General features: G+C 57.7%; 8 protein-coding genes and 1 long non-coding RNA gene across 10 annotated transcripts; 7 read left to right on the top strand and 2 right to left on the bottom strand.

Moving 5' to 3' along the window:
• Positions 1-1,217: 1,217 nt before the first annotated feature.
• On the bottom strand, positions 1,218-25,574 carry LOC146759107 (uncharacterized). Its single transcript, XM_085510109.1, has 8 exons — positions 25,439-25,574; positions 2,656-2,727; positions 2,486-2,557; positions 2,294-2,365; positions 2,127-2,204; positions 1,856-1,969; positions 1,594-1,735; positions 1,218-1,489 (listed from the first exon to the last, which is right to left on the bottom strand). Exons 1-8 carry the CDS (start codon positions 25,524-25,526, stop codon positions 1,309-1,311), a joined length of 819 nt encoding a protein of 272 aa, XP_085366235.1. The 5' UTR covers positions 25,527-25,574; the 3' UTR covers positions 1,218-1,308.
• LOC146759115 (uncharacterized) lies at positions 3,375-4,508 on the top strand. Its single transcript, XM_085510783.1, has one exon. It carries the CDS (start codon positions 3,375-3,377, stop codon positions 4,506-4,508), a length of 1,134 nt encoding a protein of 377 aa, XP_085366909.1.
• LOC146759114 (uncharacterized) lies at positions 5,799-7,723 on the top strand. The gene is made up of 5 exons (XM_085510782.1): positions 5,799-5,925; positions 6,028-6,960; positions 7,059-7,121; positions 7,220-7,291; positions 7,392-7,723. The coding sequence occupies exons 1-5, from the start codon at positions 5,799-5,801 to the stop codon at positions 7,721-7,723; spliced, it is 1,527 nt and encodes a 508-aa protein (XP_085366908.1).
• LOC146759113 (uncharacterized) lies at positions 8,733-10,272 on the top strand. Its single transcript, XM_085510781.1, has 4 exons — positions 8,733-9,510; positions 9,609-9,671; positions 9,770-9,841; positions 9,941-10,272. The coding sequence occupies exons 1-4, from the start codon at positions 8,733-8,735 to the stop codon at positions 10,270-10,272; spliced, it is 1,245 nt and encodes a 414-aa protein (XP_085366907.1).
• Positions 10,159-14,305, top strand: LOC146759112 (uncharacterized). The gene is made up of 2 exons (XM_085510780.1): positions 10,159-14,118; positions 14,217-14,305. Exons 1-2 carry the CDS (start codon positions 13,275-13,277, stop codon positions 14,303-14,305), a joined length of 933 nt encoding a protein of 310 aa, XP_085366906.1. The 5' UTR covers positions 10,159-13,274.
• Positions 14,383-15,005, top strand: LOC146759111 (uncharacterized). The gene is made up of 2 exons (XM_085510132.1): positions 14,383-14,448; positions 14,548-15,005. Exons 1-2 carry the CDS (start codon positions 14,418-14,420, stop codon positions 14,877-14,879), a joined length of 363 nt encoding a protein of 120 aa, XP_085366258.1. The 5' UTR covers positions 14,383-14,417; the 3' UTR covers positions 14,880-15,005.
• LOC146759110 (uncharacterized) lies at positions 16,945-17,455 on the bottom strand. The gene is made up of 2 exons (XR_014932219.1): positions 17,323-17,455; positions 16,945-17,211 (listed from the first exon to the last, which is right to left on the bottom strand). It is a non-coding gene; the product is annotated as an uncharacterized LOC146759110 (long non-coding RNA).
• Positions 17,883-19,289, top strand: LOC146759109 (uncharacterized). Its single transcript, XM_085510096.1, has 3 exons — positions 17,883-18,959; positions 19,058-19,129; positions 19,228-19,289. The coding sequence occupies exon 1, from the start codon at positions 17,883-17,885 to the stop codon at positions 18,942-18,944; it is 1,062 nt and encodes a 353-aa protein (XP_085366222.1). The 3' UTR covers positions 18,945-18,959; positions 19,058-19,129; positions 19,228-19,289.
• Positions 20,489-22,310, top strand: LOC146759108 (uncharacterized). 2 transcript variants are annotated; one of them, XR_014932210.1, is made up of 3 exons: positions 20,489-21,709; positions 21,808-21,879; positions 21,979-22,076. XR_014932210.1 is itself a non-coding variant. In XM_085510094.1 (3 exons), exons 1-3 carry the CDS (start codon positions 21,700-21,702, stop codon positions 22,308-22,310), a joined length of 414 nt encoding a protein of 137 aa, XP_085366220.1. In that variant the 5' UTR covers positions 21,697-21,699. The 2 variants fall into 2 exon arrangements, 1 of the variants encoding a protein (XP_085366220.1); XM_085510094.1 differs by having other exon boundaries at positions 21,697-21,709; positions 21,979-22,310.
• Positions 25,575-26,396: the final 822 nt, after the last annotated feature.

The raw sequence follows: 26,396 nt of genomic DNA, 5'->3' as shown, positions 1-26,396 counted from the left end.
GGAGCGACCCCCCTCGGAGGACCCCAGCAGCCCCTGTGCTGCTGCTCCAGGCCGATGTGTCACAGAGTCACAGAGTCACAGAATGACCCGGGTTGGAAGGGACCTCAAGGATCATGTAGTTCCAACCCTCTGCCTGGCAGGGCCACCAAACATACACATTTACTAGATCAGGTTGCCCAGGGCCCCGTCCAACCTGGCCTTGAACACCTCCAAGGACGGGGCATCCACAACCTCCCTGGGCAGCCTGTTCCAGGGCCTAACCACTCTCCTAGTGAAGAACTTCCCACTAACATCCAACCTAAATCTTCCCTCTTTTAACTTAAAACCATTTCCCCGTGTCCTGGCTATTGTCAGCCCTTTCCAAGAGTTTAAGGGAAGAGTAAGTTCCCTTCAGGTATTGAAAGGCTGCAATGAGGTCACCCCGCAACCTTCTCTTCTCCAGGCTGAACAAACCCAACTCCCTCAGCCTGTCCTCATAGGGGAGGTGCTCCAGCCCCCTGATCATCTTCCTGTCCCTCCTCTGGACCCTTTCCAAAATCTCCATGTCTTTCTTGTACTGAGGGCTCCACACCTGGACACGGTACAACAGATGGGGCCTCACAAGAGCAGAGTAGAGAGGGACAATCACCTCCCTATCCCTGCTGACCACCCCTCTCCTGATGGAGCCCAGGATCCCATTTGCTTTCCGGGCTGCCAGAGCGCACTGCTGGCTCATGTTGAGTCTCTCGTCCATCAGGACCCCCAGGTCCTTCTCAGCCGAGCTGCTCTCAAGGACCACTCCTCCCAGCCTGTACAGGTGCCTGGGGTTCTTCCAGCCCAAGTGCAAAACCTTGCACTTTGCCGTATTGAACCTCATTAGGTTCACCCGAGCCCAGCTTTCCAGCCTGTCAAGGTCCCTCTGAATGGCATCTGTTCCCTCCACCGTATCGACAGCACCACTCAGCTTGGTGTCATCAGCAAACTTGCTGAGGGTGCACTCCATTCCCTCATCGATGTCATTAATAAAGATGTTAAAGAGCACCGGTCCCCTTTGTCCCATCATCTCCCCCCATGAAGAGCTCCTTTCCCTCCAGAGCAGAAGCCATTTCACACCCTGCACAGATACAGCCAGGCCTCCTCCTCTCTCAACAGGCGACTCTTGGAGGACTCACCCAAAAGTGACACAGACAGCACAGTAATGATGTTTTAATTGATTTATTTGATAATTTGATGTTTGATAATTGCAATAGAAACCCTGGCAGTCACAGCTGATGGCAGAAGCTGTTGTCCCAGGAGGGTGATGTTACAGACTGCAGGGAGGAAAGGCCGCTAAAATCCCCTGTAGGATCGAGGTGGGGGTGGTGGTGGGGGTGGCGGCCGGCGGGGTCTTTCTGGTGAGTAGATGGGGCTGGGGGAACGCGGGGGGGGCGGCATCCGGGCGGGACGTCTGTCTGCATATGGTGATCCACCACGGGCAGCAATGCGGGCTTTCGCCATTTCCGTGAGTTGCCTGTAGAGATGGGAGCTGCTGAGGGCACGGCTAAATGCCCCGCTCTCCTTCCGCCTGGAGCAGAAGTGGAATAAAGAGTGTGCTGGGAAGGGGGAGCTACTCACTGGTGTCTCTGCCTCCGCCATCGGATATAAATGAAACAGCCGATTATGGCCAGGATCACGGGAACAAATACAGCTATAGCGCCCTTCAAGCAATACATGGGGGCATCTCTCAAAAGGATCCCATTGTTGGCTTCTTTATCAGCTGTAAATGAAGGAACAACTCTGGTCAGTTCTGCACCTCGTGCCCAGCAGGTGATCTCAGCAGAGCTCTGCAACAACAGAAGCTCCGACCGTCAGCCACAGAGCTCTGCACGGCCTTCACCTGCAGCGCCAGCTGCTCTCATGTCCTCCGTGTCATCAGGGAAGTTGGAGATGTCCTGTGTGCGGCTGTTGCCCTGCTGAAACACGGGCTTGTCTACAGAATCTCCGTTGATCTCTTTAGAAAGAAGGCAGCAGAGTGGGACTGTCAGTATCTGCCCTTGTCAGGAGGAGGACATCCTCAGGAGGCATTACTTCTCCAAAGGCATCAGTATTTTGCGTATGTATATGTAGGTCAGTTTCCCAGTTCATGTAACTGACAGAAATAGACCCACCAGGCACTTCATTTTGTCTGGTCATCGTCCTCATCCTTGGTGAAATCCTTCTCAGTTTCCCAATCCGTCTGACAGGGCCTGCACAGAACGAAGCAGGGCACGTTTCAGACACACCAGCCATTGAACTGAGCGCTCTTTGGGGAAGTCCATCCAGACAGACTACTCACCACTGGGATACCAACGGGGCTCCAGCACGTCATCCAACTTTGGCTTTGGCACAGACCTCTCTGGAGGCACTTCTACAAGAACCATGAGAGCTTTCCATCATACACTGCAATCCATATCACTGCGGAACGGCACAACTGGTGCCAGGGGATGGTGCAGGGACGGGGCACATGCAGCTCTGTGCTCTCACTTACCCATACCATCCACTCTCGGTTCTGCTACAAGAGGTGGCTGAGATTCTGCATCCCATTCCCCTCCATTCACACCTGTAACCAAACAGAACAGAGCAGCTCGTGTCAAACACGGAAAGGGAATAGAGGAAAAGAAGAGGGGGAGCCCCCCAAGGCTGTGCGCTTGCAATCACCTCTGGGTTCCACCTCAGGAACAGGAGCACCATCCGACCAGGGAACAGCGTTAAATGAACCCGGGTAATTATCTACAATAAGAAACAGACGAGAGAAATTTCCATTAAACGTGTGCAATGCCGTCTTGTTCCACATGGAGCAGCATTTGGCCATTCAGGCCCTTCTTACTGCAGGTCTTTGATGGGCACAAAGGAAGGAGATGCTACAGCGCACAAGGAAAAACCTGCCTGGTTCTTCCCCTGCCCAGCACGTCCCCCATGCAATGGCCACGGGGACACAGCCTGATTTCTTGCCCCCCATTCTGCTCAGCTTTGCTCACCCACCTGGTCCTGGTTCTTGCCATTGAGCAGCAATGACTTTCCAAAACATTGTGGCCAAAAGGATGATGATGATGAGACGGGCAGAGGCCATGGCTCTCCACACTAATCTCAAGCTGTCACCACCACGATCACAGCCAAAGCAAATGCCAGTGATGGGGCAGGAACCGAGCAGTGCATGTGACACCAGGGGTAACGTCACAGAGGGACATTGTGAGCTCAGAGGAGAGGGGCTGGCCTCAGCGGTGACGGAACCCCCGCTGCCACTTTCGATCTGCCACGGCAGGTAAGGCAGCAGCTCCTCCTGCTCCTCCACTGCGACCCTCCTAGTGATCCCAGTGCCCCAGATCTCACCCCAGTCTCTATTTGGGCATTTCCCCACAGAGAGAATTCCTCAGTTGATGGTGACGGAGATTCCGACACTTGACACTGGTTTAATTGGATCCTTTTTGACTCCACTGGACATTGCTGTGATGAATTCCAACAACAGCAGAGCAGTGGAGGTGCCACTGCACCTTGTCTCTGTCCCCACTGTCACCTTTGGGGGACCTCAGGCCTCTGCCCAGCCATGGGTAAGAGGATTCCAGAGACAGGGAGCGCAGCTTCCTCCTGGGGCGCTGCCCCCAAATGTGGTCCAGCTGCCACCTGGGGGGATGCCCCCAAATGTGGTCCAGCTCCTACCTGGGGGGCAGCCCCAGACTGTCATCCAGCTGCCACCAGCGGGGATGGCCACTAACGTGGTCCAGCTGCCACCTGGGGGGCTGCCCCTAAATGTGGCCCAGCTGCCACGTGGGGGGCAGCCCCCAAATGTGGCCCAGCTGCCACGTGGGGGGCAGCCCCCAAATGTGGCCCAGCTGCCACGTGGGGGGCAGCCCCCAAATGTGGCCCAGCTGCCACGTGGGGGGCAGCCCCCAAACGTCCAGCTGCCACCTGGGGTTGTCCCCATGGTTGTGGGTCAGCTCCCAGCTGAGGGGCAGGAGTTACCCCTCCTGCTGCTCCTCCCTGGGGGGATGAAGCCAGGCATGCCTCCCCCAAATGCCCCTGCCCAACACCGGCAACATCCCCAGCGGGCAGGGACACTGCAGCCCCAGCAGCCGATGGGGCTGCGGCCTGGGGCCAGGCTGCATGGGAAGCGCCCGCGGTCTGCAGGCAGCTGCCCAATGCAGACCCCCAGCCGCCCTCACAAGAAGGTCCGCAGAGAACCACCACGGCAGCATCAGGTCATCACCGTGCGCTGCTCCCTGCGCACCCGCCGGGCACAGGAAGGTCAGCCCCTCGGAGATGCTGTGGTGTGCAAAGAGGACCAGGGGAACTCAGCACACACCAACGTGAGCCCCAAACCCACCATGGCTCCACTCACCTGCAGCACCGCAGCACCGGGATCTGGTGGTGAGTTTGGGGGCTGCAGGGTGGGTTGCAGGCTGTCCGCACCGGGTGGCTGTGGGAAAGCTGGCATTGCCACAATGGGGATGTTCTTGCTTTTCCAGCAGCGACACCAAGCTCAGACATCCCGGAGGACATCAAGGATCTCCTGACATCTATGGACAGCTGTGAGTCTGGGGGCTGTAGAGCTTGAAGGGGGTGTTGGCACTGAGTGGCTGTGGGAAGGCTGGCGTTGACCCCCTGGGGATGTTCTTGCTTTTCCAGCAGCAGCATCCAACTCTGAGATCCCCGATGACATCTCCGACATGGATGATCTGCTCGCGTGGCTCAACAGAGGTGAGTTTGGAGGTTTCAGAGCTGCCGGGGGGGGTGTCTGCACCGAGTGGCTGTGGGAAGGCTGTGATCATCATCTGGGGATGTTCTTGGCTTTTCAGAAGTGGCGAGTCTTCAGGAGGTCCCCCAGCAGAATCAGGACCCCGTTAACATCCAAACGGAAGGGACCAAAGATGCTGCTGGCGCGGATGTGATTGGGTTTCTTGACAAGCTGCTGTCTGAGCTGGACAGCCAGAGTACGGCAGCTGTCCCCAGCCCAACTGAGCTGCACGAGCCGACAGCCCTGTGCAATGGCAGCATCCAGGCCACAAAGAGGAAGCTGCCTCAGGGCCAGGATGCTCCAGACCCAAAGCGCCGCGTCTGGAGAAGCTGGAAACAGCCCATGTGCTACCGCAGGAGACACGGCCAGAGACAGCAGTTAAGATCCCTGTAGCCCTGGGCTCCTCGCCAGCTCCTGCAGCAGCAGCGCTCCAGGGGCTCCAACATCAGCCCCAGCCCTACACCTCCAAACCTGGGCTGTCCACCAACAACACCTCGGACTCTATTATGTTATTTTATGATATTTTATTTTGGTTTATATTACGTTAAATTTTGTTTTAAACTATGTTATTTTACGTTTAATTCTGTTATGTTAAACTATGTTACTTTCTGTTAAATTACATTTAATTAAATTAATTAAATTAAATTAAATGCTTCGTATTCACTTTGTTACACCTGCACTCCTTCCTGCAGCACCAAAGCCCCCCCAGACCCCAACACCCCCCAGGTGATGCTGGTAGTGGTTGCATTGAGCCAAGAGCTGCAGCTCCTCACTGTTGTCCTGCATCAATTCTGCTGTTTCCAACGCCCCCATCGCCTTGTTTTGTGCCTGGGGAAGGAGATGGTCACACACTGAGTGCTGACCTGGGGCACTGGGAGGTTAAAGATGGACACAGACAGCGCTGGGGGGCACTGATTTAGCACATGGTTGATGCTGATACTGGGAGGCAATGGGAGCAGCAGGGGGCACTGGGGAGCTTTGGGCAGCACTTGTTCTGGGGGGGTTCAGGCAGTACCAGGTTTTAACCTCATTAATGCCCCCCAACATCTGCCCCAAGCAAATGCCGGTGATGGGGCAGGAACCGAGCAGTGCATGTGACACCAGGGGTAACGTCACAGAGGGACATTGTGAGCTCAGAGGAGAGGGGCTGGCCTCAGCGGTGACGGAACCCCCGCTGCCACTTTCGATCTGCCACGGCAGGTAAGGCAGCAGCTCCTCCTGCTCCTCCACTGCGACCCTCCTAGTGATCCCAGTGCCCCAGATCTCACCCCAGTCTCTATTTGGGCATTTCCCCACAGAGAGAATTCCTCAGTTGATGGTGACGGAGATTCCGACACTTGACGCTGGTTTAATTGGATCCTTTTTGACTCCACTGGACATTGCTGTGATGAATTCCAACAACAGCAGAGCAGTGGAGGTGCCACTGCACCTTGTCTCTGTCCCCACTGTCACCTTTGTGGGATCTCAGGCCTCTGCCCAGCCATGGGTAAGAGGTGTCCAGAGACAGGGAGTGCAGCTTCCAGCTGGGGCGATGCCCCCAAATGTGGTCCAGCTGCCACCTGGGGGGATGCCCCTAAATGTGGTCCAGCTGCCACCTGGGGGGCAGCCCCAGACTGTCATCCAGCTGCCACCTGCGGGGATGGCCACTAACGTGGCCCAGCTGCCACCTGGGGGGCTGCTCTTAAATGTGGCCCAGCTGCCACGTGGGGGGCAGCCCCCAAATGTGGCCCAGCTGCCACGTGGGGGGCAGCCCCCAAACGTCCAGCTGCCACCTGGGGTTGTCCCCATGGTTGTGGGTCAGCTCCCAGCTGATGGGCAGGAGTTACCCCTCCTGCTGCTCCTCCCTGGGGGGATGAAGCCGGGCATGCCTCCCCCAAATGCCCCTGCCCAACACCGGCAACATCCCCAGCGGGCAGGGACACTGCAGCCCCAGCAGCCGATGGGGCTGCGGCCTGGGGCCAGGCTGCATGGGAAGCGCCCGCGGTCTGCAGGCAGCTGCCCAATGCAGACCCCCAGCCGCCCTCTGAAGAAGGTCCGCAGAGAACCACCACGGCAGCATCAGGTGATCACCGTGCGCTGCTCCCTGCGCACCCGCCGGGCACAGGAAGGTCAGCCCCTCGGAGATGCTGTGGTGCAAACAAAGGACCAGGGGAATTCAGCACCCACCACCGTGAGCCCCAAACCCACCACGGCTCCACTCACCTGCAGCACCGCAGCACCGGGATCTGGGGGTGAGTTTGGGGGCTGCAGGGTGGGTTGCAGGCTGTCCGCACCGGGTGGCTGTGGGAAAGCTGGCATTGCCACAATGGGGATGTTCTTGCTTTTCCAGCAGCGACACCAAGCTCAGACATCCCGGAGGACATCAAGGATCTCCTGACATCCATGGACAGCTGTGAGTCTGGGGGCTGTAGAGCTTGAAGGGGGGTGTTGGCACTGAGTGGCTGTGGGAAGGCTGGCGTTGACCCCCTGGGGATGTTCTTGCTTTTCCAGCAGCAGCATCCAACTCTGAGATCCCCGATGACATCTCCGACATGGATGATCTGCTCGCGTGGCTCAACAGAGGTGAGTTTGGAGGCTTCAGAGCTGCTGGGGGGGGGGTGTCTGCACCGAGTGGCTGTGGGAAGGCTGTGATCATCATCTGGGGATGTTCTTGGCTTTTCAGAAGTGGCGAGTCTTCAGGAGGTCCCCCAGCAGAACCAGGACCCCGTTAACATCCAGACGGAAGGGACCAAAGATGCTGCTGGCGCGGATGTGATGGCATTCCTTGACAAGCTGCTGTCTGAGCTGGACAGCCAGAGTACGGCAGCTGTCCCCAGCCCAACTGAGCTGCACGCGCCGACCGCCCTGTGCAATGGCAGCATCCAGGCCACAAAGAGGAAGCTGCCTCGGGGCCAGGATGCTCCAGACCCAAAGCGCCGCGTTTGGAGAAGCTGGAAACAGCCCATGTGCTACCGCAGGAGACGCGGCCAGAGACAGCAGTTAAGATCCCTGTAGCCCTGGGCTCCTCGCCAGCTCCTGCAGCAGCAGCGCTCCAGGGGCTCCAACATCAGCCCCAGCCCTACACCTCCAAACCTGGGCTGTCCACCAACAACACCTCGGACTCTATTATGTTATTTTATGATATTTTATTTTGGTTTATATTACGTTAAATTTTGTTTTAAACTATGTTATTTTACGTTTAATTCTGTTATGTTAAATTATGTTACTTTCTGTTCAATTACATTTAATTAAATTAATTAAATTAAATTAAATGCTTCGTATTCACTTTGTTACACCTGCACTCCTTCCTGCAGCACCAAAGCCCCCCCAGACCCCAACACCCACCAGGTGATGCTGGTAGTGGTTGCATTGAGCCAAGAGCTGCAGCTCCTCACTGATGTCCTGCATCAATTCTGCTGTTTCCAACGCCCCCATCGCCTTGTTTTGTGCCTGGGGAAGGAGATGGTCACACACTGAGTGCTGACCTGGGGCACTGGGAGGTTAAAGATGGACACAGACAGCGCTGGGGGGCACTGATTTTGCACATGGAGGTTGATGCTGATACTGGGAGGCAATGGGAGCAGCAGGGGGCACTGGGGAGCTTTGGGCAGCACTTGTTCTGGGGGGGTTCAGGCAGTACCAGGTTTTAACCTCATTAATGCCCCCCAACATCTGCCCCAAGCAAATGCCGGTGATGGGGCAGGAACCGAGCAGTGCATGTGACACCAGGGGTAACGTCACAGAGGGACATTGTGAGCTCAGAGGAGAGGGGCTGGCCTCAGCGGTGACGGAACCCCCGCTGCCACTTTCGATCTGCCACGGCAGGTAAGGCAGCAGCTCCTCCTGCTCCTCCACTGCGACCCTCCAAGTGATCCCAGTGCCCCAGATCTCACCCCAGTCTCTATTTGGGCATTTCCCAACAGAGAGAATTCCTCAGTTGATGGTGACGGAGATTCCGACACTTGACGCTGGTTTAATTGGATCCTTTTTGACTCCACTGGACATTGCTGTGATGCAGTCCAACATGCCACTGCACCTTGTCTCTGTCCCCACTGTCACCATTGTGGGACCTCAGGCCTCTGCCCAGCCATGGGTAAGAAGTGTCCAGAGACAGGGAGCGCAGTTTCCAGCTGGGGGGATGCCCCCAAATGTGGTCCAGCTGGTACCTGGGGGGCAGCCCCAGACTGTCATCCAGCTGCCACCTGCGGGGATGGCCACTAACGTGGTCCAGCTGCCACCTGGGGGTCTGCCCCTAAATGTGGCCCAGCTGCCACGTGGGGGGCAGCCCCCAAATGTGTCCCAGCTGCCACGTGGGGGGCAGCCCCCAAACGTCCAGCTGCCACCTGGAGTCGTCCCCATGGTTGTGGGTCAGCTCCCAGCTGATGGGCAGGAGTTACCCCTCCTGCTGCTCCTCCCTGGGGGGATGAAGCCGGGCATGCCTCCCCCAAATGCCCCTGCCCAACACCGGCAACATCCCCAGCGGGCAGGGACACTGCAGCCCCAGCAGCCGATGGGGCTGCGGCCTGGGGCCAGGCTGCATGGGAAGCGCCCGCGGTCTGCAGGCAGCTGCCCAATGCAGACCCCCAGCCGCCCTCTGAAGAAGGTCCGCAGAGAACCACCACGGCAGCATCAGGTCATCACCGTGCGCTGCTCCCTGCGCACCCGCCGGGCACAGGAAGGTCAGCCCCTCGGAGATGCTGTGGTGCAAACAAAGGACCAGGGGAACTCAGCACCCACCAACGTGAGCCCCAAACCCACCACGGCTCCACTCACCTGCAGCACCGCAGCACCGGGATCTGGTGGTGAGTTTGGGGGCTGCAGGGTGGGTTGCAGGCTGTCCGCACCGGGTGGCTGTGGGAAAGCTGGCATTGCCACAATGGGGATGTTCTTGCTTTTCCAGCAGCGACACCAAGCTCAGACATGCCAGAGGACATCAAGGATCTCCTGACATCCATGGACAGCTGTGAGTCTGGGGGCTGTAGAGCTTGAAGGGGGGTGTTGGCACTGAGTGGCTGTGGGAAGGCTGGCGTTGACCCACTGGGGATGTTCTTGCTTTTCCAGCAGCAGCATCCAACTCTGAGATCCCGGATGACATCTCCGACATGGATGATCTGCTCGCGTGGCTCAACAGTGGTGAGTTTGGAGGCTTCAGAGCTGCTGGGAGGGGGTGTCTGCACCGAGTGGCTGTGGGAAGGCTGTGATCATCATCTGGGGATGTTCTTGGCTTTTCAGAAGTGGCGAGTCTTCAGGAGGTCCCCCAGCAGAACCAGGACCCCGTTAACATCCAAACGGAAGGGACCAAAGATGCTGCTGGCGCGGATGTGATTGGGTTTCTTGACAAGCTGCTGTCTGAGCTGGACAGCCAGAGTACGGCAGCTGTCCCCAGCCCAACTGAGCTGCACGAGCCGACAGCCCTGTGCAATGTCAGCATCCAGGCCACAAAGAGGAAGCTGCCTCGGGGCCAGGATGCTCCAGACCCAAAGCGCCGCGTTTGGAGAAGCTGGAAACAGCCCATGTGCTACCGCAGGAGACACGGCCAGAGACAGCAGTTAAGATCCCTGTAGCCCTGGGCTCCTCGCCGGCTCCTGCAGCAGCAGCGCTCCAGGGGCTCCAACATCAGCCCCAGCCCTACACCTCCAAACCTGGGCTGTCCACCAACAACACCTCGGACTCTATTATGTTATTTTATGATATTTTATTTTGGTTTATATTATGTTATTTTATGTTAAATTCTTTTATGTTAAACTCTGTTACTTTCTGTTTAATTACATTAAATTAATTTAAACTATTAAATGCTTCGTACCATGTGAGCTTTCCATCATACACTGCAATCTGTGTCACTGCGGAACGGTGCAACTGGTGCCAGGGGATTGTGCAGGGATGGGGCACATGTAAGGAAATGATGTTTTAATTTATTTCTTTGATAACTGCAATAGAAACCCTGACAGTCACAGCTGATTGCAGAAGCTGTTGTCCCAGGAGCGTGACGCAGTCACTGACTTCAGGGAGGGAAGGCCGTAACCATCCCCTATAGGATGGAGTTGGGGGTGGTGGTGGAGGTGGTGGTCGGTGGGGTCTTTCTGGTGGGTAGATGGGGCTGCGGGGACGCGGGTGGTGGGGGTTGGTATCCAGATGGGACGTCCTGGCAGTTGAGCCCAGTGGCGAAGTCCAACATCAGCAGAGCAGTGGCGGTGCCACTGCAACCCGTCCCTCTCCCCACTGTCATCTTCGTGGGACCTCAGGCCTCTGCCCAGCCATGGGTACGAGGTGAGCAGAGACAGGGAGCGCAGCTGCCAGCTGGGGGGCAGCCCCAAACTGTGGTTCACCTGCAGCGCCAGCTGCTCTCATGTCCTCCGTGCCCTCATGGAAGGTGTAGATGGGCTGCGTGCGGCTGCTGCCGTGCTGAAATACAGGCTCGTCTACGGAATCTCCATTATCTCTTGAGAAAGAAGGCAGCAGAGTGGGCCTGTAAATAAAAAAAGGGACTGTCCTTGTCAGGAGGAGGACATCCTCAGGAGGCATTACTTCTCCAAACGCATTGGCATTTTCCATGCATGTAGGTCAGTTTCTCAATTCAGGTAACTGACAGAAATAGACCCACCAGGCATTTTGTCTCATCATCATCCTCATCCTTGGTGAAAATCTTGCCAGCTTCCCCATCCGTCTGACAGGGCCTGCACAGAACGAAGCAGGGCACGTTTCAGACACACCAGCCATTGAACTGAGCGCTCTTTGGGCAAGTCCTTCTAGACAAACTATCCACCATTGGGATAGCAGCAGAATGGGACTGTCAATATCTGCCCTTGTCAGGAGGAGGACATCCTCAGGAGGCATTACTTCTCCAAAGGCATCGGTGGGTTGGAAGGTTCTAAGAAGGACATTGCTGCCGTTCTCTCCTGTTTGGAGAAGGAGCAGCTTTTAGCCTCCCCCATCGATCTGCTCCACTCGGCGCGGTGGGACTCTCACTGCTGCCCGATCCCACAGAGCCATGCACAAGGCGGGGGAATTAACAACGTCGGGTTTGAGCCCGGGGGCGATTAAAGCGGCTGGGGAGGAGAAACAGATGGAGACGCTTCAAGAGGGGCTGTGGGTCTCGATTCGGAGCCGTCGGGGGCCACGGGAGGGGCAGCGGCTCCGCCTTTGTGCACTGAGTCCGGACACAAAATGGCGGCGGCCCCCACAGCTGCACCCGCAACGGCCCAACGGCTCCGGACAAGACGGGGCGACTCGCGCCATCCCCTGAGGCGCCGCCCTCATGTCGCCGGTTGTTCCGCTCCGTGCGGGGCTCTCACTCCTCACAACGGGACGGCTCCGGTTCGGGGGGTGCGGAGCAGTTGGGAGCGGCCAATGGACGGGGAGCACGGTCACCCGGGGGAGGGATCTCATCCCATCCAGGGGAGGAACGAAATGAACCGTCTCCGTGCCCTCTGAAGAACCTCCCCTCCTTTCCATTGCACCCATCCCCCTTTGTCCCATCATCTCCCCCCATGAAGAGCTCCTTTCCCTCCAGAGCAGAAGCCATTTCCTATGGGCATTTCACACCCTGCACAGATACAGCCAGGCATCATCCTCTCTTAACAGGCGACTCTTGGAGGACTCACCCAAAAGTGACACAAACAGCACAGTAATGATGTTTTAATTGATTTATTTGATAAATAGAAACCCTGACAGTCACAGCTGATGGCAGAAGCTGTTGTCCCAGGAGGGTGATGTTACAGACTGCAGGGAGGAAAGGCCGCTAAAATCCCCTGTAGGATCGAGGTGGGGGTGGGGGTGGCGGCCGGGAGGGTGACATCTGGGTGGGATATCCAGATGTTTGAGGCCACTTGTCCCATTCGTCATCATATGATCGACCACGGGCAGCACTGCGGGCTCTGGCTGATTCCATGAGTTGCCTGTAGAGATGGGAGCTGCTGAGGGCAATGGAAGAATCCCCCGATCTTCTTCCTCCCAGAGCAGCGCTGGAATAAAGAGCGTGTTGGGATGGGGGTGGGAGAGCTACTCACTGGTGTCTCAGCCTCCGCCGCCGGAGGTAAATGTAGCAGGGAACAGCGTTGTATGATGGAAAAACCTGCCTGGTTCTTCCCCTGCCCAGCACGTCCCCCATGCAATGGCCACAGGGACACAGCCTGATTTCTTGCCCCCCATTCTGCTCAGCTTTGCTCACCCACCTGGTCCTGGTTCTTGCCATTGAGCAGCAATGACTTTCCAAAACATTGTGGCCAAAAGGAGGATGATGATGAGACGGGCAGAGGCCATGGCTCTCCACACTAATCTCAAGCTGTCACCACCACGATCACAGCCAAAGCAAATGCCGGTGATGGGGCAGGAACCGAGCAGTGCATGTGACACCAGGGGTAACGTCACAGAGGGACATTGTGAGCTCAGAGGAGAGGGGCTGGCCTCAGCGGTGACGGAACCCCCGCTGCCACTTTCGATCTGCCACGGCAGGTAAGGCAGCAGCTCCTCCTGCTCCTCCACTGCGACCCTCCTAGTGATCCCAGTGCCCCAGATCTCACCCCAGTCTCTATTTGGGCATTTCCCCACAGAGAGAATTCCTCAGTTGATGGTGACGGAGATTCCGACACTTGACGCTGGTTTAATTGGATCCTTTTTGACTCCACTGGACATTGCTGTGATGAATTCCAACAACAGCAGAGCAGTGGAGGTGCCACTGCACCTTGTCTCTGTCCCCACTGTCACCTTTGTGGGACCTCAGGCCTCTGCCCAGCCATGGGTAAGAGGTTTCCAGAGACAGGGAGCGCAGCTTCCTCCTGGGGCGCTGCCCCCAAATGTGGTCCAGCTGCCACCTGGGGGGATGCCCCCAAATGTGGTCCAGCTGCTACCTGGGGGGATGCCCCTAAATGTGATCCAGGTGCCAGCTGGGGGGCAGCCCCAAAGTGTGGTCCAGCTCCTACCTGGGGGGCAGCCCCAGACTGTCATCCAGCTGCCACCTGCGGGGATGGCCACTAACGTGGTCCAGCTGCCACCTGGGGGGCTGCCCCTAAATGTGGTCCAGCTGCCATGTGGGGGGCAGCCCCAAAGTGTGGTCCAGCTGTCACCTGGGGGGCTACCCCCAAATGTGGCCCAGCTGCCACGTGGGGGGCAGCCCCCAAATGTGGCCCAGCTGCCACGTGGGGGGCTGCATGGGAAGCGCCCGCGGTCTGCAGGCAGCTGCCCAATGCAGACCCCCAGCCGCCCTCTGAAGAAGGTCCGCAGAGAACCACCACGGCAGCATCAGGTCATCACCGTGCGCTGCTCCCTGCGCACCCGCCGGGCACAGGAAGGTCAGCCCCTCGGAGATGCTGTGGTGCAAACAAAGGACCAGGGGAACTCAGCACCCACCAACGTGAGCCCCAAACCCACCACGGCTCCACTCACCTGCAGCACCGCAGCACCGGGATCTGGTGGTGAGTTTGGGGGCTGCAGGGTGGGTTGCAGGCTGTCCGCACCGGGTGGCTGTGGGAAAGCTGGCATTGCCACAATGGGGATGTTCTTGCTTTTCCAGCAGCGACACCAAGCTCAGACATCCCGGAGGACATCAAGGATCTCCTGACATCTATGAACAGCTGTGAGTCTGGGGGCTGTAGAGCTTGAAGGGGGTGTTGGCACTGAGTGGCTGTGGGAAGGCTGGTGTTGACCCACTGGGGATGTTCTTGCTCTTCCAGCAGCAGCATCCAACTCTGAGATCCCGGATGACATCTCGGACATGGATGATCTGCTCGCGTGGCTCAACAGAGGTGAGTTTGGAGGCTTCAGAGCTGCTGGGGGGGGGTGTCTGCACCGAGTGGCTGTGGGAAGGCTGTGATCATCATCTGGGGATGTTCTTGGCTTTTCAGAAGTGGCGAGTCTTCAGGAGGTCCCCCAGCAGAACCAGGACCCCGTTAACATCCAAACGGAAGGGACCAAAGATGCTGCTGGCGCGGATGTGATGGCATTCCTTGACAAGCTGCTGTCTGAGCTGGACAGCCAGAGTACGGCAGCTGTCCCCAGCCCAACTGAGCTGCACGAGCCGACAGCCCTGTGCAATGGCAGCATCCAGGCCACAAAGAGGAAGCTGCCTCAGGGCCAGGATGCTCCAGACCCAAAGCGCCGCGTTTGGAGAAGCTGGAAACAGCCCATGTGCTACCGCAGGAGACACGGCCAGAGACAGCAGTTAAGATCCCTGTAGCCCTGGGCTCCTCGCCGGCTCCTGCAGCAGCAGCGCTCCAGGGGCTCCAACATCAGCCCCAGCCCTACACCTCCAAACCTGGGCTGTCCACCAACAACACCTTGGACTCTATTATATTATGTTATTTTTATGATATTTTATTTTGGTTTATATTATTTTATGTTAAATTCTTTTATGTTAAACTCTGTTACTTTCTGTTTAATTACATTAAATTAATTTAAACTATTAAATGCTTCGTACCATGTGAGCTTTCCATCATACACTGCAATCTGTGTCACTGCGGAACGGTGCAACTGGTGCCAGGGGATTGTGCAGGGATGGGGCACATGTAAGGAAATGATGTTTTAATTTATTTCTTTGATAACTGCAATAGAAACCCTGACAGTCACAGCTGATTGCAGAAGCTGTTGTCCCAGTAGCGTGACGCAGTCACTCACTTCAGGGAGGGAAGGCTGTAACCATCCCCTATAGGATGGAGTTGGGGGTGGTGGTGGAGGTGGTGGTCGGCGGGGTCTTTCTGGTGGGTAGATGGGGCTGGGGGGACTCGGGTGGTGGGGGTCGGTATCCGGATGGGACGTCCTGGCAGTTGAGCCCAGTGGCGAAGTCCAACATCAGCAGAGCAGTGGCGGTGCCACTGCAACCCGTCCCTCTCCCCACTGTCATCTTCGTGGGACCTCAGGCCTCTGCCCAGCCATGGGTACGAGGTGAGCAGAGACAGGGAGCGCAGCTGCCAGCTGGGGGGCAGCCCCAAACTGTGGTTCACCTGCAGCGCCAGCTGCTCTCATGTCCTCCATGCCCTCATGGAAGGTGTAGATGGGCTGCGTGCGGCTGCTGCCCTGCTGAAATACAGGCTCGTCTACGGAATCTCCATTATCTCTTGAGAAAGAAGGCAGCAGAGTGGGCCTGTAAATAAAAAAAGGGACTGTCCTTGTCAGGAGGAGGACATCCTCAGGAGGCATTACTTCTCCAAACGCATTGGCATTTTCCATGCATGTAGGTCAGTTTCTCAATTCAGGTAACTGACAGAAATAGACCCACCAGGCATTTTGTCTCATCATCATCCTCATCCTTGGTGAAAATCTTGCCAGCTTCCCCATCCGTCTGACAGGGCCTGCACAGAACGAAGCAGGGCACGTTTCAGACACACCAGCCATTGAACTGAGCGCTCTTTGGGCAAGTCCTTCTAGACAAACTATCCACCATTGGGATAGCAGCAGAATGGGACTGTCAATATCTGCCCTTGTCAGGAGGAGGACATCCTCAGGAGGCATTACTTCTCCAAAGGCATCGGTGGGTTGGAAGGTTCTAAGAAGGACATTGCTGCCGTTCTCTCCTGTTTGGAGAAGGAGCAGCTTTTAGCCTCCCCCATCGATCTGCTCCACTCGGCGCGGTGGGACTCTCACTGCTGCCCGATCCCACAGAGCCATGCACAAGGCGGGGGAATTAACAACGTCGGGTTTGAGCCCGGGGGCGATTAAAGCGGCTGGGGAGGAGAAACAGATGGAGACGCTTCAAGAGGGGCTGTGGGTCTCGATTCGGAGCCGTCGGGGGCCGCGGGAGGCGCAGCGGCTCCGCCTTTGTGCACTGAGTCCGGACACAAAATGGCGGCGGCCCCCACAGCTGCACCCGCAACGGCCCAACGGCTCCGGACAAGACGGGGCGACTCGCGCCATCCCCTGAGGCGCCGCCCTCATGTCGCCGGTTGTTCCGCTCCGTGCGGGGCTCTCACTCCTCACAACGGGACGGCTCCGGTTCGGGGGGTGCGGAGCAGTTGGGAGCGGCCAATGGACGGGGAGCACGGTCACCCGGGGGAGGGATCTCATCCCATCCAGGGGAGGAACGAAATGAACCGTCTCCGTGCCCTCTGAAGAACCTCCCCTCCTTTCCATTGAACCCATCCCCCTTTGTCCCATCATCTCCCCCCATGAAGAGCTCCTTTCCCTCCAGAGCAGAAGCCATTTCCTATGGGCATTTCACACCCTGCACAGATACAGCCAGGCATCATCCTCTCTCAACAGGCGACTCTTGGAGCACTCACACAAACATGACACAAACAGCACAGTAATGATGTTTTAATTGATTTATTTGATAAATAGAAACCCTGACAGTCACAGCTGATGGCAGAAGCTGTTGTCCCAGGAGGGTGATGTTACAGACTGCAGGGAGGAAAGGCCGCTAAAATCCCCTGTAGGATCGAGGTGGGGGTGGGGGTGGCGGCCGGGAGGGTGACATCTGGGTGGGATATCCAGATGTTTGAGGCCACTTGTCCCATTCGTCATCATATGATCGACCACGGGCAGCACTGCGGGCTCTGGCTGATTCCATGAGTTGCCTGTAGAGATGGGAGCTGCTGAGGGCAATGGAAGAATCCCCCGATCTTCTTCCTCCCAGAGCAGCGCTGGAATAAAGAGCGTGTTGGGATGGGGGTGGGAGAGCTACTCACTGGTGTCTCAGCCTCCGCCGCCGGATGTAAATGTAGCAGGGAACAGCGTTGTATGATGGAAAAACCTGCCTGGTTCTTCCCCTGCCCAGCACGTCCCCCATGCAATGGCCACGGGGACACAGTCTGATTTCTTGCCCCACTTTCTGCTCAGCTTTGCTCACCCACCTGGTCCTGGTTCTTGCCATTGAGCAGCAATGACTTTCCAAAACATGGTGGCCAAAAGGAGGATGATGATGAGACGGGCAGAGGCCATGGCTCTCCACACTAATCTCAAGCTGTCACCACCACGATCACAGCCAAAGCAAATGCCGGTGATGGGGCAGGAACCGAGCAGTGCATGTGACACCAGGGGTAACGTCACAGAGGGACATTGTGAGCTCAGAGGAGAGGGGCTGGCCTCAGCGGTGACGGAACCCCCGCTGCCACTTTCGATCTGCCACGGCAGGTAAGGCAGCAGCTCCTCCTGCTCCTCCACTGCGACCCTCCTAGTGATCCCAGTGCCCCAGATCTCACCCCAGTCTCTATTTGGGCATTTCCCCACAGAGAGAATTCCTCAGTTGATGGTGACGGAGATTCCGACACTTGACGCTGCTTTATTTGTATCCTTTTTGACTGCACCGGACACTGCTGTGATGAATTCCAACAACAGCAGAGCAGTGGAGGTGCCACTGCACCTTGTCTCTGTCCCCACTGTCACCTTTGTGGGACCTCAGGCCTCTGCCCAGCCATGGGTAAGAGGTTTCCAGAGACAGGGAGCGCAGCTTCCTCCTGGGGCGCTGCCCCCAAATGTAGTCCAGCTGCCACCTGGGGGGATGCCCCCAAATGTGGTCCAGCTGCCACCTGGGGGGATGCCCCCAAATGTGGTCCAGCTGGTACCTGGGGGGCAGCCCCAGACTGTCATCCAGCTGCCACCTGCGGGGATGGCCACTAACGTGGTCCAGCTGCCACCTGGGGGGCTACCCCCAAATGTGGCCCAGCTGCCACGTGGGGGGCAGCCCCCAAACGTCCAGCTGCCACGTGGGGTCGTCCCCATGGTTGTGGGTCAGCTCCCAGCTGATGGGCAGGAGTTACCCCTCCTGCTGCTCCTCCCTGGGGGGATGAAGCCGGGCATGCCTCCCCCAAATGCCCCTGCCCAACACCGGCAACATCCCCAGCGGGCAGGGACACTGCAGCCCCAGCAGCCGATGGGGCTGCGGCCTGGGGCCAGGCTGCATGGGAAGCGCCCGCGGTCTGCAGGCAGCTGCCCAATGCAGACCCCCAGCCGCCCTCTGAAGAAGGTCCGCAAAGAACCACCACGGCAGCATCAGGTGATCACCGTGCGCTGCTCCCTGCGCACCCGCCGGGCACAGGAAGGTCAGCCCCTCGGAGATGCTGTGGTGCAAACAAAGGACCAGGGGAACTCAGCACCCACCACCGTGAGCCCCAGACCCACCACGGCTCCACTCACCTGCAGCACCGCAGCACCGGGATCTGGTGGTGAGTTTGGGGGCTGCAGGGTGGGTTGCAGGCTGTCCGCACCGGGTGGCTGTGGGAAAGCTGGCATTGCCACAATGGGGATGTTCTTGCTTTTCCAGCAGCGACTCCAAGCTCAGACATCCCGGAGGACATCAAGGATCTCCTGACATCCATGAACAGCTGTGAGTCTGGGGGCTGTAGAGCTTGAAGGGGGGTGTTGGCACTGAGTGGCTGTGGGAAGGCTGGCGTTGACCCACTGGGGATGTTCTTGCTTTTCCAGCAGCAGCATCCAACTCTGAGATCCCCGATGACATCTCGGACATGGATGATCTGCTCGCGTGGCTCAACAGTGGTGAGTTTGGAGGCTTCAGAGCTGCTGGGGGGGGTGTCTGCACCGAGTGGCTGTGGGAAGGCTGTGATCATCATCTGGGGATGTTCTTGGCTTTTCAGAAGTGGCGAGTCTTCAGGAGGTCCCCCAGCAGAACCAGGACCCCGTTAACATCCAAACGGAAGGGACCAAAGATGCTGCTGGCACGGATGTGATGGCATTCCTTGACAAGCTGCTGTCTGAGCTGGACAGCCAGAGTACGGCAGCTGTCCCCAGCCCAACTGAGCTGCCTGCGCCGACCGCCCTGTGCAATGGCAGCATCCAGGCCACAAAGAGGAAGCTGCCTCAGGGCCAGGATGCTCCAGACCCAAAGCGCCGCGTTTGGAGAAGCTGGAAACAGCCCATGTGCTACCGCAGGAGACACGGCCAGAGACAGCAGTTAAGATCCCTGTAGCCCTGGGCTCCTCGCCGGCTCCTGCAGCAGCAGCGCTCCAGGGGCTCCAACATCAGCCCCAGCCCTACACCTCCAAACCTGGGCTGTCCACCAACAACACCTCGGACTCTATTATGTTATTTTATGATATTTTATTTTGGTTTATATTACGTTAAATTTTGTTTTAAACTATGTTATTTTACGTTTAATTCTGTTATGTTAAACTATGTTACTTTCTGTTCAATTACATTTAATTAAATTAATTAAATTAAATTAAATGCTTCGTATTCACTTTGTTACACCTGCACTCCTTCCTGCAGCACCAAAGCCTCCCCAGACCCCAACACCCACCAGGTGATGCTGGTAGTGGTTGCATTGAGCCAAGAGCTGCAGCTCCTCACTGATGTCCTGCATCAATTCTGCTGTTTCCAATGCCCCCATCACCTTGTTTTGTGCCTGGGGAAGGAGATGGTCACACACTGAGTGCTGACCTGGGGCACTGGGAGGTTAAAGATGGACACAGACAGCGCTGGGGGGCACTGATTTTGCACATGGAGGTTGATGCTGATACTGGGAGGCAATGGGAGCAGCAGGGGGCACTGGGGAGCTTTGGGCAGCACTTGTTGGTGTGGGGGGGGTTCAGGCAGTACCAGGTTTTAACCTCATTAATGCCCCCCAACATCTGCCCCAAGCAAATGCCGGTGATGGGGCAGGAACCGAGCAGTGCATGTGACACCAGGGGTAACGTCACAGAGGGACATTGTGAGCTCAGAGGAGAGGGGCTGGCCTCAGCGGTGACGGAACCCCCGCTGCCACTTTCGATCTGCCACGGCAGGTAAGGCAGCAGCTCCTCCTGCTCCTCCACTGCGACCCTCCTAGTGATCCCAGTGCCCCAGATCTCACCCCAGTCTCTATTTGGGCATTTCCCCACAGAGAGAATTCCTCAGTTGATGGTGACGGAGATTCCGACACTTGACGCTGCTTTATTTGTATCCTTTTTGACTGCACCGGACACTGCTGTGATGAATTCCAACAACAGCAGAGCAGTGGAGGTGCCACTGCACCTTGTCTCTGTCCCCACTGTCACCTTTGTGGGACCTCAGGCCTCTGCCCAGCCATGGGTAAGAGGTTTCCAGAGACAGGGAGCGCAGCTTCCTCCTGGGGCGCTGCCCCCAAATGTGGTCCAGCTGCCACCTGGGGGGATGCCCCCAAATGTGGTCCAGCTGCCACCTGGGGGGATGCCCCTAAATGTGGTCCAGCTCCTACCTGGGGGGATGCCCCCAAATGTGGTCCAGCTGCTACCTGGGGGGATGCCCCTAAATGTGGTCCAGCTGGTACCTGGGGGGCAGCCCCAAAGTGTGTTCCAGCTCCTACCTGGGGGGCAGCCCCAGACTGTCATCCAGCTGCCACCTGCGGGGATGGCCACTAACGTGGTCCAGCTGCCACCTGGGGGGCTGCCCCTAAATGTGGCCCAGCTGCCACGTGGGGGGCAGCCCCTAAATGTGGCCCAGGTGCCACGTGGGGGGCAGCCCCCAAACGTCCAGCTGCCACCTGGGGTCGTCCCCATGGTTGTGGGTCAGCTCCCAGCTGATGGGCAGGAGTTACCCCTCCTGCTGCTCCTCCCTGGGGGGATGAAGCCGGGCATGCCTCCCCCAAATGCCCCTGCCAAACACCGGCAACATCCCCAGCGGGCAGGGACACTGCAGCCCCAGCAGCCGATGGGGCTGCGGCCTGGGGCCAGGCTGCATGGGAAGCGCCCGCGGTCTGCAGGCAGCTGCCCAATGCAGACCCCCAGCCGCCCTCTGAAGAAGGTCCGCAGAGAACCACCACGGCAGCATCAGGTCATCACCGTGCGCTGCTCCCTGCGCACCCGCCGGGCACAGGAAGGTCAGCTCCTCGGAGATGCTGTGGTGCAAACAAAGGACCAGGGGAACTCAGCACCCACCAACGTGAGCCCCAAACCCACCACGGCTCCACTCACCTGCAGCACCGCAGCACCGGGATCTGGTGGTGAGTTTGGGGGCTGCAGGGTGGGTTGCAGGCTGTCCGCACCGGGTGGCTGTGGGAAAGCTGGCATTGCCACAATGGGGATGTTCTTGCTTTTCCAGCAGCGACTCCAAGCTCTGACATCCCGGAGGACATCAAGGATCTCCTGACATCCATGGACAGCTGTGAGTCTGGGGGCTGTAGAGCTTGAAGGGGGGTGTTGGCACTGAGTGGCTGTGGGAAGGCTGGTGTTGACCCACTGGGGATGTTCTTGCTTTTCCAGCAGCAGCATCCAACTCTGAGATCCCGGATGACATCTCCGACATGGATGATCTGCTCGCGTGGCTCAACAGTGGTGAGTTTGGAGGCTTCAGAGCTGCTGGGGGGGGGTGTCTGCACCGAGTGGCTGTGGGAAGGCTGTGATCATCATCTGGGGATGTTCTTGGCTTTTCAGAAGTGGCGAGTCTTCAGGAGGTCCCCCAGCAGAACCAGGACCCCGTTAACATCCAAACGGAAGGGACCAAAGATGCTGCTGGCGCGGATGTGATTGGGTTTCTTGACAAGCTGCTGTCTGAGCTGGACAGCCAGAGTACGGCAGCTGTCCCCAGCCCAACTGAGCTGCACGCGCCGACCGCCCTGTGCAATGGCAGCATCCAGGCCACAAAGAGGAAGCTGCCTCAGGGCCAGGATGCTCCAGACCCAAAGCGCCGCGTTTGGAGAAGCTGGAAACAGCCCATGTGCTACCGCAGGAGACACGGCCAGAGACAGCAGTTAAGATCCCTGTAGCCCTGGGCTCCTCGCCGGCTCCTGCAGCAGCAGCGCTCCAGGGGCTCCAACATCAGCCCCAGCCCTACACCTCCAAACCTGGGCTGTCCACCAACAACACCTTGGACTCTATTATATTATGTTATTTTATGATATTTTATTTTGGTTTATATTATTTTATGTTAAATTCTTTTATGTTAAATTCTGTTACTTTCTGTTTAATTACATTAAATTAATTTAAACTATTAAATGCTTCGTACCATGTGAGCTTTCCATCATACACTGCAATCTGTGTCACTGCGGAACGGTGCAACTGGTGCCAGGGGATGGTGCAGGGATGGGGCACATGTAAGGAAATGATGTTTTAATTTATTTCTTTGATAACTGCAATAGAAACCCTGACAGTCACAGCTGATTGCAGAAGCTGTTGTCCCAGGAGCGTGACGCAGTCACTCACTTCAGGGAGGGAAGGCCGTAACCATCCCCTATAGGATGGAGTTGGGGGTGGTGGTGGAGGTGGTGGTCGGTGGGGTCTTTCTGGTGGGTAGATGGGGCTGGGGGGACTCGGGTGGTGGGGGTCGGTATCCGGATGGGACGTCCTGGCAGTTGAGCCCAGTGGCGAAGTCCAACATCAGCAGAGCAGTGGCGGTGCCACTGCAACCCGTCCCTCTCCCCACTGTCATCTTCGTGGGACCTCAGGCCTCTGCCCAGCCATGGGTACGAGGTGAGCAGAGACAGGGAGCGCAGCTGCCAGATGGGGGGCAGCCCCAAACGTGGTCCAGTTGCCATCTGGGGGGCAGCCACAAACTGTGCTCCAGCAGCCACCTGAGCACTGCCCCTAAATGTGAGCCAGCTGCCACCTGGGGGGCTACCCCAAATGTGATCCAGCTGCCATGTGGGGGGCAGCTTCCAACGTGGTCCAGCTGCCACCTGGAGTCGTCCCCATGGTTGTGGGTCAGCTCCCAGCTGATGGGCAGGAGTTACCACTCCTGCTGCTCCTCCCTGGGGGGATGAAGCCGGGCATGCCTCCCCCAAATGCCCCTGCCCAACACCGGCAACATCCCCAGCGGGCAGGGACACTGCAGCCCCAGCAGCCGATGGGGCTGCGGCCTGGGGCCAGGCTGCATGGGAAGCCCCCACAGCCTGCAGGCAGCTGCCCAATGCAGACCCCCAGCCGCCCTCACAAGGAGGTCCGTAGAGAACCACCACGGCAGCATCAGTGCTTCACCTCGTGCTCAGCAGGCGATCTCAGCAGAGCTCTGCAACAACAGAAGCTCCGACCGTCAGCCACAGAGCTCTGCACGGCCTTCACCTGCGGCACCAGCTGCTCTCATGTCCTCTGTACCCCCAGGGAAGGTGGAGATGGGCTGCGTGCGGCTGCTGCCCTGCTGAAATACAGGCTCATCTACGGAATCTCCATTGATCTCTTGAGAAAGAAGGCAGCAGAGTGGGACTGTCAGTATCTGCCCTTGTCAGGAGGAGGACATCCTCAGGAGGCATTACTTCTCCAAAAGCATTGGCATTTTCCATGCATGTAGGTCAGTTTCTCAATTCAGGTAACTGACAGAAATAGACCCACCAGGCATTTTGTCTCATCATCATCCTCATCCTTGGTGAAAATCTTGCCAGCTTCCCCATCCGTCTGACAGGGCCTGCACAGAACGAAGCAGGGCACGTTTCAGACACACCAGCCATTGAACTGAGCGCTCTTTGGGCAAGTCCTTCTAGACAAACTATCCACCATTGGGATAGCAGCAGAATGGGACTGTCAATATCTGCCCTTGTCAGGAGGAGGACATCCTCAGGAGGCATTACTTCTCCAAAGGCATCGGTGGGTTGGAAGGTTCTAAGAAGGACATTGCTGCCGTTCTCTCCTGTTTGGAGAAGGAGCAGCTTTTAGCCTCCCCCATCGATCTGCTCCACTCGGCGCGGTGGGACTCTCACTGCTGCCCGATCCCACAGAGCCATGCACAAGGCGGGGGAATTAACAACGTCGGGTTTGAGCCCGGGGGCGATTAAAGCGGCTGGGGAGGAGAAACAGATGGAGACGCTTCAAGAGGGGCTGTGGGTCTCGATTCGGAGCCGTCGGGGGCCGCGGGAGGCGCAGCGGCTCCGCCTTTGTGCACTGAGTCCGGACACAAAATGGCGGCGGCCCCCACAGCTGCACCCGCAACGGCCCAACGGCTCCGGACAAGACGGGGCGACTCGCGCCATCCCCTGAGGCGCCGCCCTCATGTCGCCGGTTGTTCCGCTCCGTGCGGGGCTCTCACTCCTCACAACGGGACGGCTCCGGTTCGGGGGGTGCGGAGCAGTTGGGAGCGGCCAATGGACGGGGAGCACGGTCACCCGGGGGAGGGATCTCATCCCATCCAGGGGAGGAACGAAATGAACCGTCTCCGTGCCCTCTGAAGAACCTCCCCTCCTTTCCATTGAACCCATCCCCCTTTGTCCCATCATCTCCCCCCATGAAGAGCTCCTTTCCCTCCAGAGCAGAAGCCATTTCCTATGGGCATTTCACACCCTGCACAGATACAGCCAGGCATCATCCTCTCTCAACAGGCGACTCTTGGAGCACTCACCCAAAAGTGACACAAACAGCACAGTAATGATGTTTTAATTGATTTATTTGATAAATAGAAACCCTGACAGTCACAGCTGATGGCAGAAGCTGTTGTCCCAGGAGGGTGATGTTACAGACTGCAGGGAGGAAAGGCCGCTAAAATCCCCTGTAGGATCGAGGTGGGGGTGGGGGTGGCGGCCGGGAGGGTGACATCTGGGTGGGATATCCAGATGTTTGAGGCCACTTGTCCCATTCGTCATCATATGATCGACCACGGGCAGCACTGCGGGCTCTGGCTGATTCCATGAGTTGCCTGTAGAGATGGGAGCTGCTGAGGGCAATGGAAGAATCCCCCGATCTTCTTCCTCCCAGAGCAGCGCTGGAATAAAGAGCGTGTTGGGATGGGGGTGGGAGAGCTACTCACTGGTGTCTCAGCCTCCGCCGCCGGATGTAAATGTAGCAGGGAACAGCGTTGTATGATGGAAAAACCTGCCTGGTTCTTCCCCTGCCCAGCACGTCCCCCATGCAATGGCCACGGGGACACAGCCTGATTTCTTGCCCCCCATTCTGCTCAGCTTTGCTCACCCACCTGGTCCTGGTTCTTGCCATTGAGCATCATCGACTTTCCAAAACATTGTGGCCAAAAGGAGGATGATGATGAGACGGGCAGAGGCCATGGCTCTCCACACTAATCTCAAGCTGTCACCACCACGATCACAGCCAAATGCCGGTGATGGGGCAGGAACCGAGCAGTGCATGTGACACCAGGGGTAACGTCACAGAGGGACATTGTGAGCTCAGAGGAGAGGGGCTGGCCTCAGCGGTGACGGAACCCCCGCTGCCACTTTCGATCTGCCACGGCAGGTAAGGCAGCAGCTCCTCCTGCTCCTCCACTGCGACCCTCCTAGTGATCCCAGTGCCCCAGATCTCACCCCAGTCTCTATTTGGGCATTTCCCCACAGAGAGAATTCCTCAGTTGATGGTGACGGAGATTCCGACACTTGACGCTGGTTTAATTGGATCCTTTTTGACTCCACTGGACACTGCTGTGATGAATTCCAACAACAGCAGAGCAGTGGAGGTGCCACTGCACCTTGTCTCTGTCCCCACTGTCACCTTTGTGGGACCTCAGGCCTCTGCCCAGCCATGGGTAAGAGCTGTCCAGAGACAGGGAGCGCAGCTTCCTCCTGGGGCGCTGCCCCCAAATGTGGTCCAGCTGCCACATGGGGGGATGCCCCTAAATGTGGTCCAGCTCCTACCTGGGGGGCAGCCCCAGACTGTCATCCAGCTGCCACCAGCGGGGATGGCCACTAACATGGTCCAGCTGCCACGTGGGGGGCAGCCCCCAAATGTGGCCCAGCTGCCACGTGGGGGGCAGCCCCCAAATGTGGCCCAGCTGCCAAGTGGGGGGCAGCCCCCAAACGTCCAGCTGCCACCTGGGGTCGTCCCCATGGTTGTGGGTCAGCTCCCAGCTGAGGGGCAGGAGTTACCCCTCCTGCTGCTCCTCCCTGGGGGGATGAAGCCGGGCATGCCTCCCCCAAATGCCC

The sequence above is a fragment of the Coturnix japonica genome, chromosome 10 (genome assembly GCF_054131305.1).
Source record: "Coturnix japonica strain WE chromosome 10, WE-NBRP24, whole genome shotgun sequence".
Lineage (NCBI taxonomy): Eukaryota > Metazoa > Chordata > Aves > Galliformes > Phasianidae > Coturnix > Coturnix japonica.
This window is presented reverse-complemented; position numbering and strand designations above follow the sequence as displayed.